The sequence below is a fragment of the Brienomyrus brachyistius genome, unplaced genomic scaffold (assembly GCF_023856365.1).
Source record: "Brienomyrus brachyistius isolate T26 unplaced genomic scaffold, BBRACH_0.4 scaffold237, whole genome shotgun sequence".
Lineage (NCBI taxonomy): Eukaryota > Metazoa > Chordata > Actinopteri > Osteoglossiformes > Mormyridae > Brienomyrus > Brienomyrus brachyistius.
Window position 1 is genome coordinate 1 of NW_026042512.1, and position 17,500 is coordinate 17,500.

Genomic DNA, 17,500 nt, shown 5'->3' on the forward strand with positions numbered 1-17,500 from the left:
GACCAGCTCCTTCCACACAGACCTCCTCAATTATTACTGTAGACTGGCTCTTTCCACACCGACCACTAAGATTCTAATTGTAGACTGGGTCCTTCTACACATGCCTCCCCGATTCTTACTGTAGACTGGCTCCTTCCATGCAGACCTCTCAGATTCTTATTGTAGACTGGCTCCTTCTACACAGACTTCCCAGACTGTAACTGTAGGCTGATATTCTCGCTCCCACAGAGGAAACTCCCAGGACACCAGTATTGCTGCACGATGGCAAAACTTCCGCATCGAAAAGAAGATTGGCAGGGGTCAGTTCAGCGAGGTGTACCGAGCCACGTACCTGCTGGAGCGCAGGCAGGTCGCTCTGAAGAAGGTCCAGGTATGGTTCTGTCTGCAGAGTTCCGTGAGGGGAGGGTCTCTGTGAATGAACTGGAAACATGTGGGACTTTTTAACTTCTCTTTTTGTTTATTCACTCTAGATATTTGAGATGATGGATGCAAAAGCGCGTCAGGACTGCATCAAGGAAATAGATCTTCTGAAGGTAAATTTGATTCGACTTTATAGCAGAAAATAAATGTCAAGCGTTGGGGCATGGTAGCACTGTGGTTAGTCCTGTTGCCTCAGTTCTACCCTGTTGACCAGGGTTCCAGTCTCAGCCGTGGTTCCATGTGTGTGGAGTTCTCAGGTTCTCCCCGTGTCATCGTGGGGTTTCCTCCGGGTTGTCTGGTTGTCAGGTCCAAAAACATTTTCTTGTGTGGTGATTTCCTGGGCTTCGGTGCTGTACTTTAATGGTCCCTGTAATGACAGAAAGTGGGAGTACAGCTTGTGGGAAGGGGCACCACTGCCCCCCCCCCCCACGGGATGTCACACGGGCCACAGCACTACTTGTGAGCTGCTAGAATTAACCTGGTAACAATGTATTTCTGTTTTCAGGAGTCAGACTTCGGCGCACATGTGCTCGCGTGTTTTGGGGGGTTTTTGTGTCTCGGAAAATGACTTGAGCCATAAACGGATCGGCACGTTTTCGGGGCCAAGTGTGGCTCTGCGGAGACGCGAGATGTGAAATGGGAGTGGTTCTCATGCCACTGGCATCCGATTCACCCTTTAGTTTGCATTACCACCCCACCCCCACCAAAGGGCCGATGAGCTCATAAGGGGGTCTGACCTGGGCAGTGGAGAGTAGCGCTGTAATCCCCTCTCACCCTCCTCACATTCTCTGCTGTGGGTTTTTCATGAAAAGATGCACCCCCACCAGTGAGCTGGCATCACCTCTGCCTGGGTTACACAGCTGGGGGGGTTTCACATGGATCTTGGGGGGGTGCCCCCCTCCCACGTGCCCCCAGCCTGTCACGGGGTGCCTGGAATGAGCATTTGACCGCTGACCCCCCCTGTCCATCAGCTTCCCCCGTGGTGGGAGGTTCTGACCATGTGAGTCTGAAGAAAAACAAACATGAAAGTGTGATGTAAAGAGTGTGTGTGGGGTTAGGGGAGACCTACAGGCACATACACACATACACAGACACATACACACAGACACAGCCAGACACACACACACACAGCCAGACACATACAGACATACAGCCACAGACAGACACACACACATACAGACACATACAGACATACAGCCACAGACAGACACACACACATACGGACACATACACACAGACACACACACATACACACACACACACACAGCCAGACACATACACACGCATACAGACACACAAACCCCCATCCTTACATTACATACACAGACACACACTGACACACACACACACACATAGACATACAGACACACACACACATACACACACACAATCACACACACACACATACATACATACATACATACATACATACAGACACACACAGCCACACACACACACAGAGCCATACACACACACACACAGGTTAGTAATTATATCTTTAATTATACTCTCCATTGATTTCTATGGGGAAAACTCCAATCCCAACATAATGACCCTAACCCTAACCCTAACCCCTACCCAGCCCTAACCTTTACCAAACAAAATATGAGACTTTGGCATTTTTACTTTTTTATTTCATTCACAGACCTTTGTGGGAACCTAGAAGATGCTCCCCACAGCATTAAAAAAAACAGATTTTATTGCATTTTGGGGGAAATTTGGTTCCCACAATGTAATAAAAACCTATTCCAAACACACAGATACACACACGTGCGCGCGCACACACACACACACACACACACACACACTCCAGTCAGCACATGTCAGCTCCGTGCTGTACTAATGCTCCCATCCTGTTGACATGGTGTGTAGAGGCATCCCTAGACAGTAAAGGGCTCTCTCTCCCTCTCTCTCTATCCCTCTCTCTCCCCTTTCTCCCTCACTCCATCCCTCCTATCTCTCACTCTCTCTCTATTCCCATCACCCTCTCTCTCTTTATCCTTCTCTCTCTCTCCCCTCATTCTCTCATCCTGTCTCTCTTTTTCCCGAATAAGGTAGAGTTAAAGAGACATTTACATGGTAACAAGCATGTGCTCCTACATACTGTACGAGCTGTTCACCCTCCGATCCTGACGCCTACCCGAACCCCAACCCCCACCTCAGCGGCTGATATCCATCCACAGCCCGCGTTCTGACAGTGCCCAGAGGGTGCATGCTCATTGATTAACTATAACTCAGTCCCGTCCGGGAGTCGCAGAGAAGGACGTAGCATTTGGCTAACTGGTGGAGGCTGCAGAGATCAATGTTGGAATTGCAGTGCAGTTTGAGGACCAATCTGGATTGAAACTACAGGCTGGTCTCACATGGAGACCAAGCCGCCATCTTCTCACCTTTGTTCTGTCCACTTCCATATTCCGGAACTTTCTCAGTGCTGACTGTGTCACACGGAAATTCTCTGTGTGGCTTTTGTGAAACACGTTGGGTTTTGCAGAGAAAGTACATGACATGGTGACAGTTAGGGAGTGATTTTGGTTGAGATGCTGATTTGGGAGCAGATCCCTGTCACCCCCATGCTGAAGGTCCAGCGTTGACCTCGTGTCTGTCCAGAGCGAGCAGGGTGTGGCCACCATATCGAAAATGTCCCCCTCCATCCATCCAAGGATCGACCATTATTGTATTTGTGTCATGAAATGCCCCATGACAATGGGAAAAGGGCAGCGGGGAGGAGTTCAAGCGAGAATCTTCGCAAAGCCTGAAGATCTAAGAAAGGCAGACATGGTGGATTAGCATGTTGTCTGCTTTTACGTCACCTGCTATTCCCTGTTCACCATGGGTAGATCTGGGCTCAATCCCCCCACAGGGTGGTAGCACGCACACACACACACACACACACACACACAGAGCAGTTATCTGGAGTGCAGCCTGTTAAGCAACTAGCTACCGTTGGTCACATGATGGAGCCTGCACGCTTTGTGTTGAAACTGCGCTTGTTCATACTCTGCACATACTGGGCTTTACAGACCCTGTAAATAATGCAGAAAAGTATTTCCTCATGCTCTGGACATAATCTGTATGCCTTACTTATACTCTACAAATAATTCTTATTGTATTCCCCAGACAGAGAATACCTATAGAATTGTACCAGACCGCTGCTGCCATTAACACTGTCTCATTGAGATCATAACTGAAAAAGTATTTGATGGACCATTTTTGGGGCAGCCTGGTGGTGCAGTGGTTAGCACTGTTGCCTCACACCTCTGGGACCTGGGTTAGAGTCTCCGCCTGGGTTACATGTGTGTGGAGTTTGCATGTTCTCCCCATGTCGTTGTGGGGTTTTCTCCGGGTACTCCGGTTTCCCCCCCCACAGTCCAAAAACATGCTGAGACTAATTGGAGTTGCTAAATTGCCCATAGATGTGCATGTGTGTGTGAATGGTGTGTGAGTTTGCCCTGCGATGGGCTGGCCCCCCATCCTGGGTTGTTCCCTGCCTCGTGCCCATTGCTTCCGGGATAGGCTCCGGACCCCCCGCGACCCAGTAGGATAAGCGGTTTGGAAAATGGATGGATGGATAGACCATTTTAAAATTTTGCTGCCGTATTACATGGTTGTGTAAGAGCCAACTTCTGTCAAACTGTTTTTTGAACATTGCATATTGCATTAGATTTCAGATGCTTCCTAAGGATTATCGCGGAATAAATGTTAAATTGATATCCTGATTTTAAATTGGTTTATTGCAAGTTCTTTATGGTAGGTATGTATTAGAAGGAAGAGAACTGACAATGTGACTGGTTTAGACGTTTTAGACATGTGTGTATTTTGAAATAAACAGCCTTTTGACCGTCTTCTGTGACCTTATCGTCTGATTCTGTTTACATAATATCAGAGAGAATAAAGAATATTGGTGTTCTTCAGCATCTGAGCTCGTGAATTCCTTGTTTTTAATTGAGGTGGGCGATGAAATTAACATTGGATACAGATATGCTTCAAAAACTACCCTTCTGCTGCGCCATTTGCAAGAAGTGGCCTGATTATAACCAAACTCAGAACTGGAATTTTGACTCCAGTTGGAATTAACCAAACTTAGAGGTAGATTTCAGCAAAATCGAAGTAGTGCCATATAGTGACAGCAACGAGAAGGACAGTTTTTAAAACTGACCCTGATAGCCCTATAACTCAAAATGTATTGAGCAGGTCTTTTTCAAACCTTGCAAGAATATTGTATGAGTGAACAACTGGAGTTGGATCAATGTTTGAAACAAATTGCACCAAAACTGAAGCACCAGTGCTAGTTGATAGCAAGGGCAGCTGCAGAAGACACTTGATCTCTTGAGCGCCGTAACTATTTAAGTATTTAATGGATATTTTCATACCGGTGCAATGTTCTAGAACCAATGTCATTTTGGAATAAATCGCACCTCAATTCAAACAGTGGTGGCAGTCAAATGGACAACCAGAGACACGGATCCGGTGAACCTGGTTACATTGAGATAAGTCACAGAAAGCTTTGCTTTTAATAAAGATTTTATGGAGAGGTGGGGAGAGTGTGTAGGGGGGCTTGAGATTGTAGGGTTTTGGGGGGGGTGGGAAGGGAAAGGATTAGATGCAGGGGGTGATGAGGCTGTCCAGGGAATACATTGTTGTCGTTCCAACTGCATCTAGTTATGTCCTGTATATACTTTGCTCGCACACTCTGCACATATTGCTGCATATTTCACACATCTCTCATCCCCTGTATGGGGCACGAATGTGTCTAAAGTTACTGCCCCGAAATTTTCGTGTCAGGTGTCGTTCCTTCAAAGGATCTCATCTCAGAATAACCCTCCTGGAGCGAGACGTCTGCCATTCAGACAGCCGCAAGGTAGACAGTCCCTACGTGGGCATGGCGTGACGATGCTTAATTAACAGTCTGCCGGTGATCTAACATTCTTAGGCCCTGACTAATACCCTGTAAAATAGGTGCAGCAATCAATAAATCAGCGAAGTGAGTGCAGACAGCAGTGGTTTAATCTTTATCTCTCTCGTGTCAGGGAACCTTGCTATCGTGTAAAGGCGGTGATACTGTCAAAACACTGATGCGTCTCTGACTTCTGACGTCTGCATAGAAAGAGAACAGCAGTAAAGTTATCATGCGTGGTGAATAATGCCTTGTGACTATACACCTCTTTTCATAATAATATTTGAATCTTAATGGAGGAAATTCAATGTTCTGAGTTAGTTCTAAGGCACGGTTTTCATGCTGAATTTAACGTCAGGTTTTAATGTACGTTTTCTAAGCAGATGTTAGACATTGCTGCACGGCTGTGTTTTTAAGTGGAACAATGGGCGAATGTTTGGCGTTTAGCTCACGGCAGTTGTTCCATTTAGCCGCAGTACAGCGCTGTGTTCGAAAATGGGTTCGGGTTACAGACTCAGTCCGAAATGTGACCCATCCTCCTGATTTCTAAACTATCCCAAACTTGCCTCTGCTCTCTGGTCCTGGGAAAGTCTGCAGACGGCTGACCTTGATGCTATTTGTGGCTTTCGATGTTGTATGGGGTCTGCGCAGGGCCTGCGCATTCCGTGCTTGCCTCTGGACGGCCTGTCTGCGCAGATGTCGCCGGCTGGCTATTGTTATGAATAGCTGAGATGCCTTTAAATTTAAAGGGATTGCTCCCTGCCGAATGTACAACATGCCCTTGTAATCTTATACCCGGGGGCATTTCGAGCCTGTGCGCCTTAGCAGTTAACCCCTGAGTGTCTGGGGGGGGGCCTGTCTGGGGCCTCCTGCTCTTCAAATCATTGTCGTATATTTAAGCCCAAATATGTGGTCAGGGCAATGACACACCACCTGCCACAAAACAGAAATAACCGAGGAAGATCTTATCAGAGTCTGTGCATTGTTAGGAAATCAACTGACCTTCAGTCTCCTAAAAGAGTTTATCATTTATATATGGTTTTACTTTATATACATGCTGGGTGTCGGCGTTGGGCAGAATTTCCCGTGACCGACCTGAGAGGGTTTGCTGTGTTTGGTCACTTTGCAGCAACTGAACCATCCCAATGTGATCAAGTACCTGGACTCCTTCATCGAGGACAATGAGCTGAACATCGTACTGGAGCTTGCCGACGCTGGTGACCTCTCGCAGATGATCAAGGTGCGTCACCGGAGACTCCAGTACTACTGCTTGGTGTGTGTTTGGCGGAGGGGGCTAGTCGGGAGCCGTGTAAGTGAACAGCTCGTCGTTTGGGGTCACTGCGCGAGGCCTCAAGCAGGGCGCCCCCTGGGGACGGACGCTGTCACACTCCATTAACTTCCTCGCCAGCCGTCAGACGCATGGGCCGTCACTGCCAGCTGAAGAAGGGAAAGAGACAAAAACAAGTTATTCTTAAAAATACATACATACATATATATATTTATATTTAGTGGACACTTTTATCCAAAGTGACACACTTTCTTTTCTCTTTGAGAAAGCCGGGGTCATCCAGTCCCCGGATCAACTGGAGGTTAATAGTCTTGTGATTTGAACCTGCAACCTTCTGATTACAGGCAGACTTCTGACCCTGAACTAAGCTGCACAGTGGCCCTCAATTTATATTCCGGATTTTTGAAGGCAATTATACAATAGCGGTAGGTCTAAATAATTTGCCATGGCGGTGCACTGGTTCGTACTGTCGCCTTACACCTCTGGGACCTGAGTTTTAGTCCCCGCCAGGGTTCCGTGTGCGTAGGTGTCTTCCCAGTGTCATCGTGGGGTTTCCACTGGGTAGTCCGCCTTCCCCACACAACCACAAACCATGCTGAGGCTGAGTTACCGAATTGCCCCTCCGTGTGCCTGTTTGCATGCACCATGCCATGGTTTGGCGCCCCATCCTGGGCTGTTCCCTGCCTCGCACCCGTAGCCTCTGGGACTGACTCCAGACCCCCTGTGACCCTGAACAGGATAAGCGGTTTCAGAAAATGAATGGATGGGTTATTGGAACTGAAATTACAAATTTAAGTAAATGTTACTGTTTCATATTTCATTAGATGTAGTTTAATGTGAATCCTTAATTTATTCATAAGTAGAAATAAAATATAATACCTTTATTTTTTTTTTCCTTCCATTTAAAACCAGTTCATTCCTCTCCATTCTTTCTTTTCTTTGGAAGAGAGTTTGCATAATTTAAAATTTTTATTAATAAAAATGCACTTATTTTAAATAATTGTCTTGACTATCCAGTCAAACCAAAATATTTACATCATTTAAATGCGGCTGTGTCATATTGATGCATGTGATTATATCCCCTGACATGCAGATTCAGTCAAGAGGCTGAAGGCAAAAGGGGAAAGAAATAACAATTATATATATATAATATATATATATATATAGAGAGAGAGAGAGCATTTGTTGTTTTGCGACGTTAAACATATCTCAGTGCTTAATTAATGGGATTAGTGTTAATTAGGTGCAGCCCTGTATTGGGAGCATCGGAGCTCATTAGGCAGTATTTTCTAATGGGCCCTAATTGCCAGCTCACATGGCGGAACAGCGAGGGTTAAAAATGTTAATGCCGGATCAGGAATTCCTTTGATGTGCAGTGGGAGCCTCGGCAATGCCCCCGAGAGGGCGTGGAGCTGGGGGGGAGCTGTACCCAGTTGTGTTGTTTCTCATACGCCCTCGCCCCCCCCCTCCCCAGTACTTTAAGAAGAAGCGACGCCTCATTCCGGAAAGGACGATATGGAAGTATTTCGTACAGCTGTGCAGCGCCCTGGAGCACATGCATTCCCGGAGGGTTATGCACAGAGGTAAATACCCACCCCAGCTGCCCTCTTTCCATGTGATTCTGCCCCCGACTGCCATGCTTGCATGCAAATCTGCTGGTCCCACCTGTGTGTCTAAGGGGTGCCTTGTTTACGCCATCTTCTTCTTGGAGGGGTGGTGCCTGTTGCTATGGAAACCCCCCTCACAAGGAGACTATAAACTATAGGTGAAATTTAGACCCTCCTATCAGGGAGATCCCAGCACAGTGGATCCTGCCGCATCCAAATCAACTCTGTCTCCATTTCCGTGGCTTGCTGGTTTGCCCACTTGGCACGCTACAAGATGTGCCGCACAGTTCTGGACTGTAGGAACCTCCCCCCACCTCCCACCCCCCAGGGCACCACACTGGGAGGAGGAAATGAGGGCCAGTCCAGTCAAACACAGCGTACATAAACTGAGACAAGGACATACCATAATAAGCAGTAGAAATGGATTAACGCAGCGATGAGTTTGAAGGTTGATGAGGCACGACGTTAGGAGGTTTGGTCAGATTCACTGTGGATGGTAGAAGACGGAGAGGGAGGATGTAGACTCAGACATGTGGAGTGTGATGTCATGGAGATTAAAAAGAAGAAAAGGCAGAGCGGTAAAGGATTGTAGAAGATGGAGGAGGAGAACAGAAGAGAGTGAAGGAGACACACAAAGGATGGACCAGTAAGATCATTATAAATCAGAGTTTGGCAGGATGATAGAGTAATGTAGAGACAGACAGGGTAGGATAGCAAGATAGATGCAGGGAAGTAAAGACAGATAGACAGGGCAGGATAGTGAGCTACAGGGAAGTAAATACAGACATATGGGGCAGGATAGTGAGCTACAGGGAAGTAAATACAGACATATAGGGCAGGATAGTGAGCTACAGGGAAGTAAATACAGACATATAGGGCAGGATAGTGAGCTACAGGGGATTAAATACAGATGGACAGGGCAGGATAGTGAGCTACAGGGAAGTAAATACAGACATATAGGGCAGGATAGTGAGCTACAGGGAAGTAAATACAGACATATAGGGCAGGATAGTGAGCTACAGGGAAGTAAATACAGATGGACAGGGCAGGATAGTGAGCTACAGGGAAGTAAATACAGATGGACAGGGCAGGATAGTGAGCTACAGGGAAGTAAATACAGATGGACAGGGCAGGATAGTGAGCTACAGGGAAGTAAATACAGACGGACAGGGTAGGATAGTGAGCTACAGGGAAGTAAATATAGACATACAAGGTAGGATAGTGAGCTACAGGGAAGTAAATACAGACATATAGGGCAGGATAGTGAGCTACAGGGGATTAAATACAGACAGCCAGGACAGGATAGTGTAATACAGGAAAGTAAATACAGACAGCCAAGGCAGGATAGTGAGATATTGGAAAATAAAGATAGACAGGGTAGGATAGTGAGATACAGGGAAATAACATAAGGTAAGTCAGACAAGCAGGTAGAATGGTGAAATACAGGCAGGAAAGAAACAGATCAGCACAGAGAGATTCTGGAAAGTAGGGACAGACAGCAAGGGACAGATGGTGCTTGGATTGGGTGGCAGCTCGGGGTGTGGACAGCCTCAAGGCCTGCAGCCTGACCCCCCCCCCACACCTCTGTGCCCCAGACATCAAGCCAGCCAACGTGTTCATCACGGCCACAGGGGAGGTGAAGCTGGGAGACCTGGGCCTGGGCCGCTTCTTCAGCTCCAAGACTACGGCGGCACATTCCTTAGGTAAGTCGCCCTCCATGTCCTTCAAACACGTACTCGTGGGGCTCCAGTGGCGGGGGACGCCGCACTCGGAAATAGAAGCCTGAAATGGCCCCTCCCTCATCAGCAGTGCTGGCAGCGAGAGCCAATTCAGGCAAGGGGAGACGAGACTGACTAATGATCTCCCACTAAGACACAGAAAACACAGCGAAAATTATACGTCTGCAGGCCGGGCTGCGTCCCACTCAGAGGGAGCGCGTGTTGGGCCTGCTGTGTGTGTGTGTGTGTGTGTGGGGGTGTGGGTGTGTGTGTGGGTGTGGGTGCGTCATTGTGAGTTCACAGTGAGTGTGGGTCTGTGTGTATGTGTGTTACAGTGAGTGTGAGTCTGTGTGTGTATGTATGTATGTGTGTTACAGTGAGTGTGAGTCTGTGTGTGTATGTATGTATGTGTGTTACAGTGAGTGTGGGTCTGTGTGTGTGTGTGTGTATGTGTGTTACAGTGAGTGTGGGTCTGTGTGTGTATGTGTGTTACAGTGAGTGTGGGTCTGTGTGTGTATGTATGTATGTATGTGTGTTACAGTGAGTGTGGGTCTGTGTGTGTGTGTGTGTATCTGTGTTACAGTGAGTGTGGGTCTGTGTGTGTGTGTGTATGTGTGTTACAGTGAGTGTGGGTCTGTGTGTGTGTGTGTGTGTGTGTATGTGTGTTACAGTGAGTGTGGGTCTGTGTGTGTGTGTGTGTATGTATGTGTGTTACAGTGAGTGTGGGTCTGTGTGTGTATGTGTCCGTTCGTCATGGCAGGCTTCAGTGTACGTTTGTGTTCGCTGGTCTAGCTGATGGACACTGCCAATTGCCCCCCCCCCACATACACACACACACACACACACATGCACAGTTCAAAAAGTATCAAAAAGTGGTACCCCTCTACAGGAACAGTGAGTGTTAAAACCAGGATTTGTTAAGGAAACCGCTGTCGAGCTCGATCGAAGCCCGGATATCCTCACTGGTAACTGAACGTCATGCTTTACTGTGAGTGGCCCACGGTCTGTGATCGATGGTTAAAAATGCCAAAGCAACCAAGCCTGAGTGTTCGTACTCAGTCAGCTCATGTCTCCTGCTCCTTCATAACCTTAATTCCTTCGATATGTCTGTTGATTATGTGTCTTCCGTTGCTTCATAATTAGCATCCGATTCTGAGTGTCAGGGAATTGCATTCAGTTCCTTTAGAAGATAAAAAATCTTGATTTACGTGGCAAAACAAACAAATAATCAATCAGTCATAATAATAATAATAACAACAAGAACTACGACAATAATAATAATGCATGTGGCAAACCACGTCGGTGGTGCTCGCGTTGACTTACTGTGGTTGCTGTTATATAATAGTGCTCTCTGAATGTTTGTTTTTTTTTCATATAGCAGACACGTTTATCCAAAGTGAGGTACATTTTCGGGGTCAGCCAGTCCCCAGAGTGATTAGGCATTAAGGGTTTTGCTCAAATCATTCTTCAGACCATGAAATTTGACGCAGCGACCTTGCGGAAAGGAAGATCCATACTGCTCTTCAGACATATCCAATACAACAAACAAAACTCCCCCCCCCCCCCAAAATAAATGTTGCCTTGGCGTCTGTGATCGTACAATGCAGCCACGTCAAACACGTCTTGGTTTCTGAGAAACTGTGACGCTCAGCTGAGGGTGGATCCTCACAGCATGGTGCTGATCTGACCCTCAGACACGTCTGTGGTGCGGAATCACACCAACCCGCCTTCTGTGGGTTTCCCGTCTGTCCTGCTCCTACAGGAACCAAGGTAGTCAGGCTAATCGCGGCTTCGTAACGGCACTGCTAAGAGGTGGGACACACACACACACACACACACCCTAATCCCACCAATGACAACCTTAACCCCCCCCAGCCCTAACCTTAACCATAAGTAACCAAACATAATACAAGACTGTTGGTGTTTTAACTTTTTTGACTGCATTCACAGATTTTTATAAAATTGAGTTTATCCAAATGGGGACCTGAAAAATGTCCCCAAAGGTAAGGAAGTAAGGATGTGATGTATGCAACCCCAACTCCCCCCCCCCCCCCCACACACACACACACACACACACACACACACACACACATGCAGAGACACGGTCACACGCACAGACATAAACACGAACACAGTTACAGAATCACGCCATGTGTTTTTTTGGGTTCTGCTGAGACTTGGTGAAGCACAGACAGACAGAATTCCGCCTCCCTCCCAATCTGGAAAGGTGTGCTGGGACTTTCCTGGCTCTGTGTGTGTGTGTGTGTGTGTGTGTGTGTGTGTGTGTGTGTGTGTGTTTGCCCTGAGATGGACCCATGTCCCATCCAGGGTACCCCATGTGTTTCCTAGGATAGGCTCCATGCCTATTGTGCAGGTGTACTGGAGAGGCAGTCATGGACGTTAAGCCTTATGTAACTAATTATGTCTTTAGGTGTGAGTATTGCTCATTCCTGTCCTGGTAGATGCTGAGGATTTTTAGCACTGTAATATGGTTCGAACAAAATTCAGTTCAGCTGACATTCTTGTGTGAGCGAGTACTGTGGCAGAAGTGTGTCTTTTTCTAGGACAGTGAGTTAGGGCTGGCTACTGAACGACACCAGGATCATTTTAATGAGTTTTTCCCACAATGCCCTGGTTTATATTTACATGACACGATCTTGCACGCTGCTCTTTTATTGGCCATTAGTGGACCAAAGCCAGGAAAGGGGTGTGGTCATAGCACCGGGACACGCTGGAGGAGAAGTGGCAGGTGGAAACTCGACAGGCTGCGCTTGTTTATGTCCGACCAGGCAATGGGCGACACGCGGTAACTGCGGGCGCTATCATTTGATTTGTGTGCTTCCCCCCCCCAGCTCATAGATATAGACGCTTATGAGGCTTTTCCTTTTACCCCTTGCTTCCGGGTGTGTGAAGTGGGGGTGCCAGGCGGCTCTCGTTAGCATCCGGAAGCCGGCTTAACGGCGGACTCAGCTGCTTAACGAGCTCGGGTGGACTGGACCGCAGCTGGTCACCACGGCGACAGCTCCCACCACAAAGGCTGCTGTGTAGGAGGATTCCGGGCGGCGTCTGCCCTCGCTTCTGGGGGGGGGGGTCATGGGACCGACACAGGCCACCGGCGGGGACAGGTTTGCGATTAGGAGTGGGAGATGCCCCAACGTCAGGCAGGCGATCGGCCAGTGCAGGCGGAGCCTAATGGCAGGAGCAACGGCGAGAGACTGGATGGCAGGAATGAGGGAATGAGTGAAAGAAAGAGATTAATAAAGGGCCCACGTGTGCTGCTGGAGAAACCAAGCCGTGGTCTCATAGCCAGCACTCCCCCCGACACACCCAGCACGGGCCGTTCTGTCATGAATGCCCCCCCCCCCCCCACCCAAAAAAGCGTCTGTTTGCTTAATTAGCCATCATCGTCATGGGGGTAACTCAATACGGCGGTTTGTTTGGCAAAAAATACAGGTGCGTGTGTGTGTCTATAATGAGCTGAAATAAAAAAAACACACACACGGAATTCACCGGATTTGCGCTCCATAAGGAGGCTATTTTCTGCTTTATGATTTTGGGCCACGGCGTGGGTAGCCTGAAAGTTATATTTTTATAGCGCCTTTCTCACACTCAAGGACGCTTTACAATGCAAACACTCATACAGAAAACGATGCACAAGCAACAGCGACAATAACAACAGGACAACAACAGGAGTGTTACGTAGTAACAGTTACATTATAGCATTCGTGGAATAAATAGAATTGGAATTTTCCTTCTTTCACTATAAACAGAATGATCAGGCAGGGCGGGTTTATAATCAAATGATAATGAAAGGTGCCAAATTACAGCACATAAAAAATGGGGCAGGATAACCGTGCCTTTCATTTGTCTAAAATCTATACAAATGACCCCCCCCCCCCCCCAATTAAGGAAGTGACACACCTATGTTCCTCGCCTGAGCTGGAAAAGGTTCCGGGCAAAGCTTGCCGAAGACGCTTTTCATAGCGACGCGGGTCTTGCTGTGCGCTGTTGGTCTTTGTGGTGTTTTACGGTATTTATGTTTTAGAAATATATTTTAAATCCCCAGGAACTCGCAGGTTTCTTGCGGCTTGCAGCAAAGCCGGATTTCACCTGTATTTATGGTTTTAGGGGAGGAAATTCTTATGACAGAATTTTATTAAAAATTCTCATGAGCACAGTGGGAAGCTGAAAATGGAGGTAATTTTGCATAAAGGAAGGTTGTAAGCAGAAACACGGCTGCGAATAATGACATTCCCCCCCCCCTTACAGTATATAAAAGGCAGGGACTGTGTCTGAGGGGGGGTGGGGGGGTCATTCATTTGATGTTGTCTGGTTCTCTGATGTTGTCATTGTCCTACTGGTTTAATTAGCGGCTTTATTTAAATTTCGGGGGACAGATATGCTAATATTATATCGTAACTGTCATTTGGATATAAAATATTCCTTTACTGGTGAGTAGATGAAGATTCCGATTAAATGACTACCCTAATCTGCCGTGCCATTACTGCGGGCGCAATCGGGAATGATAAACTTGTTTTCTTAAAACTAAAAATGTTAAATGACATTCCAAGAGGAAAAATGAATCGTCTGTGCGCATGTTCTGTGGCCGGTCTCAAACCAGTTTCGTTTTGATTTGTGAGTACAGTGGCTTTGAAGCACTGCATGTGTGTTACCTTGCACTGCACTCGTAAAGACTCCTTCTGCTGCTTCAGTTGCCGCCCTCGTTACTTTCAGTGGGTCAGAACTGTTCTCCCTCCCGGGCAATCCTGAGAAGTTTGGCTTTTGGTTTTGATTTTTATTTTTTTGCGTCCTGTGAGTTGCCCCCAGACCGGAGGGGGGTGGGTTCTCCACGGCTGGCTCCCTTTCCGGTCCCGTACTTCGAGGTTTAAAGCTGGACCCTGATCTTTCTCTTTTTTTTTTCGTTTTTTTACGGCTGTGAATTAAGAGGAATTTATGGCGCCAGTTGCACTGCACGGGGAGGGGTCTGCGGGACCACTGCGTTCCGATGGGGCCGGTAATCAAGGCCACAGAGTTCCCTCCATCCATTTTGTGTCCAGCGACATCGCCGCCGCTCCGTCAGGGTACCTCAGCTGGCCGCGTGGACCTCGGCGCCGTCGAGTGGGCGGGGGGAGGTCTGGGGGGGGGGGGTGATGAATAGCCCCTGATTATCCTGCTCTTGTCATATTGAGTAATGTGCTACATTGGCAGACTGGCGCTGATTAGACTGGACGGTGGGGGGGGGTTGAGTTTGGCGGGGGGCGCTCATTAGGCAGGATGGGCTGCCACACAGGACCACGCCCGCAGCCCGGAAGCTGCCCCGTCGCCCGCTGTAAGCGGCCCTAAACACCCCCGCCATACGGCTGCTTCAGCGGCTGCCTTTGGGGGGGGCATACGGGTTTATGCGTGTGCCATTTGGCCACCGCACAGACCGGGGGGGGGGCGGGGTCCTCATCCAAAGAAAATCCTGTAAACGGGGAGGGAGTCTCTCTACTCCCCCCCCCCCCCCCGAATTTTGGGCATGGCTGTTTTTACACGCACCTTAAAATAACAAAACGACGCCTTAGAAAACAAATATATCACGTGGATGGATGGATGGATGGATGGATGGATGGATGGATGGATGGATGGATGGCCATTCGGTGAAGACGTGCGAGCTCGTTAACAGCTCGGTATCTCATATCGCTAATGTGGCTCCTACTCGATACATTAATCATTTGATTACTGATTACTGCCAGTGACTACTCTGATGTTGTAATACACCCTGGGACAGCTCTGTTGTGAAAGACACTATATAAGAAATAAATTGAATTGAATTTACTATACGTATACGTGTGTGTCCGCTGCCCACGCCAGCCCTCGCTGTCGGTCTGACGGCTGTCTCTCTGCTTCCTGCAGTGGGGACGCCCTACTACATGTCTCCCGAAAGGATCCACGAGAATGGATACAACTTCAAATCTGACATCTGGTCCTTGGGTTGTCTGCTCTATGAGGTAAGTGAAACTCGGCGGTCTCCTCAGGCCCCGCCCACAAAAAAACTCCACTGCATTATTTCCGTAGCGATGGAGAACTCCGTAACTCCCGTAAAATCTGAGTCACGTTGTCACATGACTCTGTGACCTCGACGGAGCCGAGCATGGACATTTCAGTGATTGGTCTCTTTTTATTCGAGATGTCGGATATTGGTTGCGCCATTTCCACTGAGCCCTCGTTCCTCTTTTGCGTGTGAACTGGGTCTCTATGTCAACTTCTTGCAGAGATACTGTTCTGCAGAAAAGGAGTAGAGGGTATATTATAAGGATGTTGGAAGAAATGTTGACCTGATTTCAGCTGAGGTGAAAATATAACGGCCAGATCTGTGAAATAAATTTAGAAAGAGGAAGAGGAGGAGAATGAAGTGCAGTGTCCGGATTTCCGCTTGTGACTGTGAGCAAATGAGCATTCTGTAAGGAGATCTGACACACTGGAGTAAGGGTCTCACTTCTTGGTATATGTGGCGTGAGTTTGCAGGCTTGTGGACAGGCATACCCCACACCCCCTGCATCCCGCTCATACCCCACATCCCCTGCATCCCGCTCATACCCCACACCCCCTGCATCCCGCTCATACCCCACACCCCCTGCATCCCGCTCATACCCCACACCCCCTGCATCCCGCTCATACCCCACACCCCCTGCATCCCGCTCATACCCCACACCCCCTGCATCCCGCTCATACCCCACACCCCCTGCATCCCGCTCATACCCCACACCCCCTGCATCCCGCTCATACCCCATACCCCCTGCATCCCGCCCACACCCCCTGCATCCCGCTCATACCCCACACCCCCTGCATCCCGCTCATACCCCATACCCCCTGCATCCCGCCCACACCCCCTCCGTCCCACCCATACCCCACACCCCCTGCATCCCGCTCATACCCCATACCCCCTGCATCCCGCCCACACCCCATACCCCCTGCATCCCGCCCACACCCCCTCCGTCCCACCCATAACCCATACCCCCTGCATCCCGCTCATACCCCACACCCCCTGCATCCCGCTCATACCCCATACCCCCTGCATCCCGCCCACACCCCCTCCGTCCCACCCATACCCCACACCCCCTGCCTCTCGCCCATACCCCACACCCCCTGCATCCCGTTCATACCCCATACCCCCTGCATCCCGCCCACACCCCCTCCGTCCCACCCATAACCCATACCCCCTGCATCCCGCCCACACCCCCTCCGTCCCACCCATAACCCATACCCCCTGCATCCCGCTCATACCCCACACCCCCTGCATCCCGCTCATACCCCATACCCCCTGCATCCCGCCCACACCCCCTCCGTCCCACCCATACCCCACACCCCCTGCCTCTCGCCCATACCCCACACCCCCTGCATCCCGCTCATACCCCATACCCCCTGCATCCCGCCCACACCCCCTCCGTCCCGCCCATACCCCATACCCCCTGCATCCCGCTCATACCCCATACCCCCTGCATCCCGCTCATACCCCATACCCCCTGCATCCCGCTCATACCCCATACCCCCTGCATCCCGCTCATACCCCACACCCCCTGCCTCTCGCCCA

At 49.0% G+C, this 17,500-nt stretch overlaps 1 protein-coding gene across 1 annotated transcript in view; it reads left to right on the forward strand.

Annotated features, from left to right (window-relative positions):
- Window positions 1-211: 211 nt before the first annotated feature.
- LOC125728322 (serine/threonine-protein kinase Nek6-like) overlaps window positions 212-17,500 on the forward strand; it is a gene marked incomplete at its 5' end in the record, with an annotated part of 27,605 nt that continues 10,316 nt past the window's right edge. Inside the window, 6 exons of the mRNA XM_049005298.1 lie at window positions 212-370; window positions 471-533; window positions 6,444-6,554; window positions 8,077-8,185; window positions 9,805-9,912; window positions 15,823-15,917. Of these exons, the coding sequence (XP_048861255.1) occupies window positions 212-370; window positions 471-533; window positions 6,444-6,554; window positions 8,077-8,185; window positions 9,805-9,912; window positions 15,823-15,917 (645 nt within the window). The remainder of the gene's footprint in view (window positions 371-470; window positions 534-6,443; window positions 6,555-8,076; window positions 8,186-9,804; window positions 9,913-15,822; window positions 15,918-17,500) is intronic.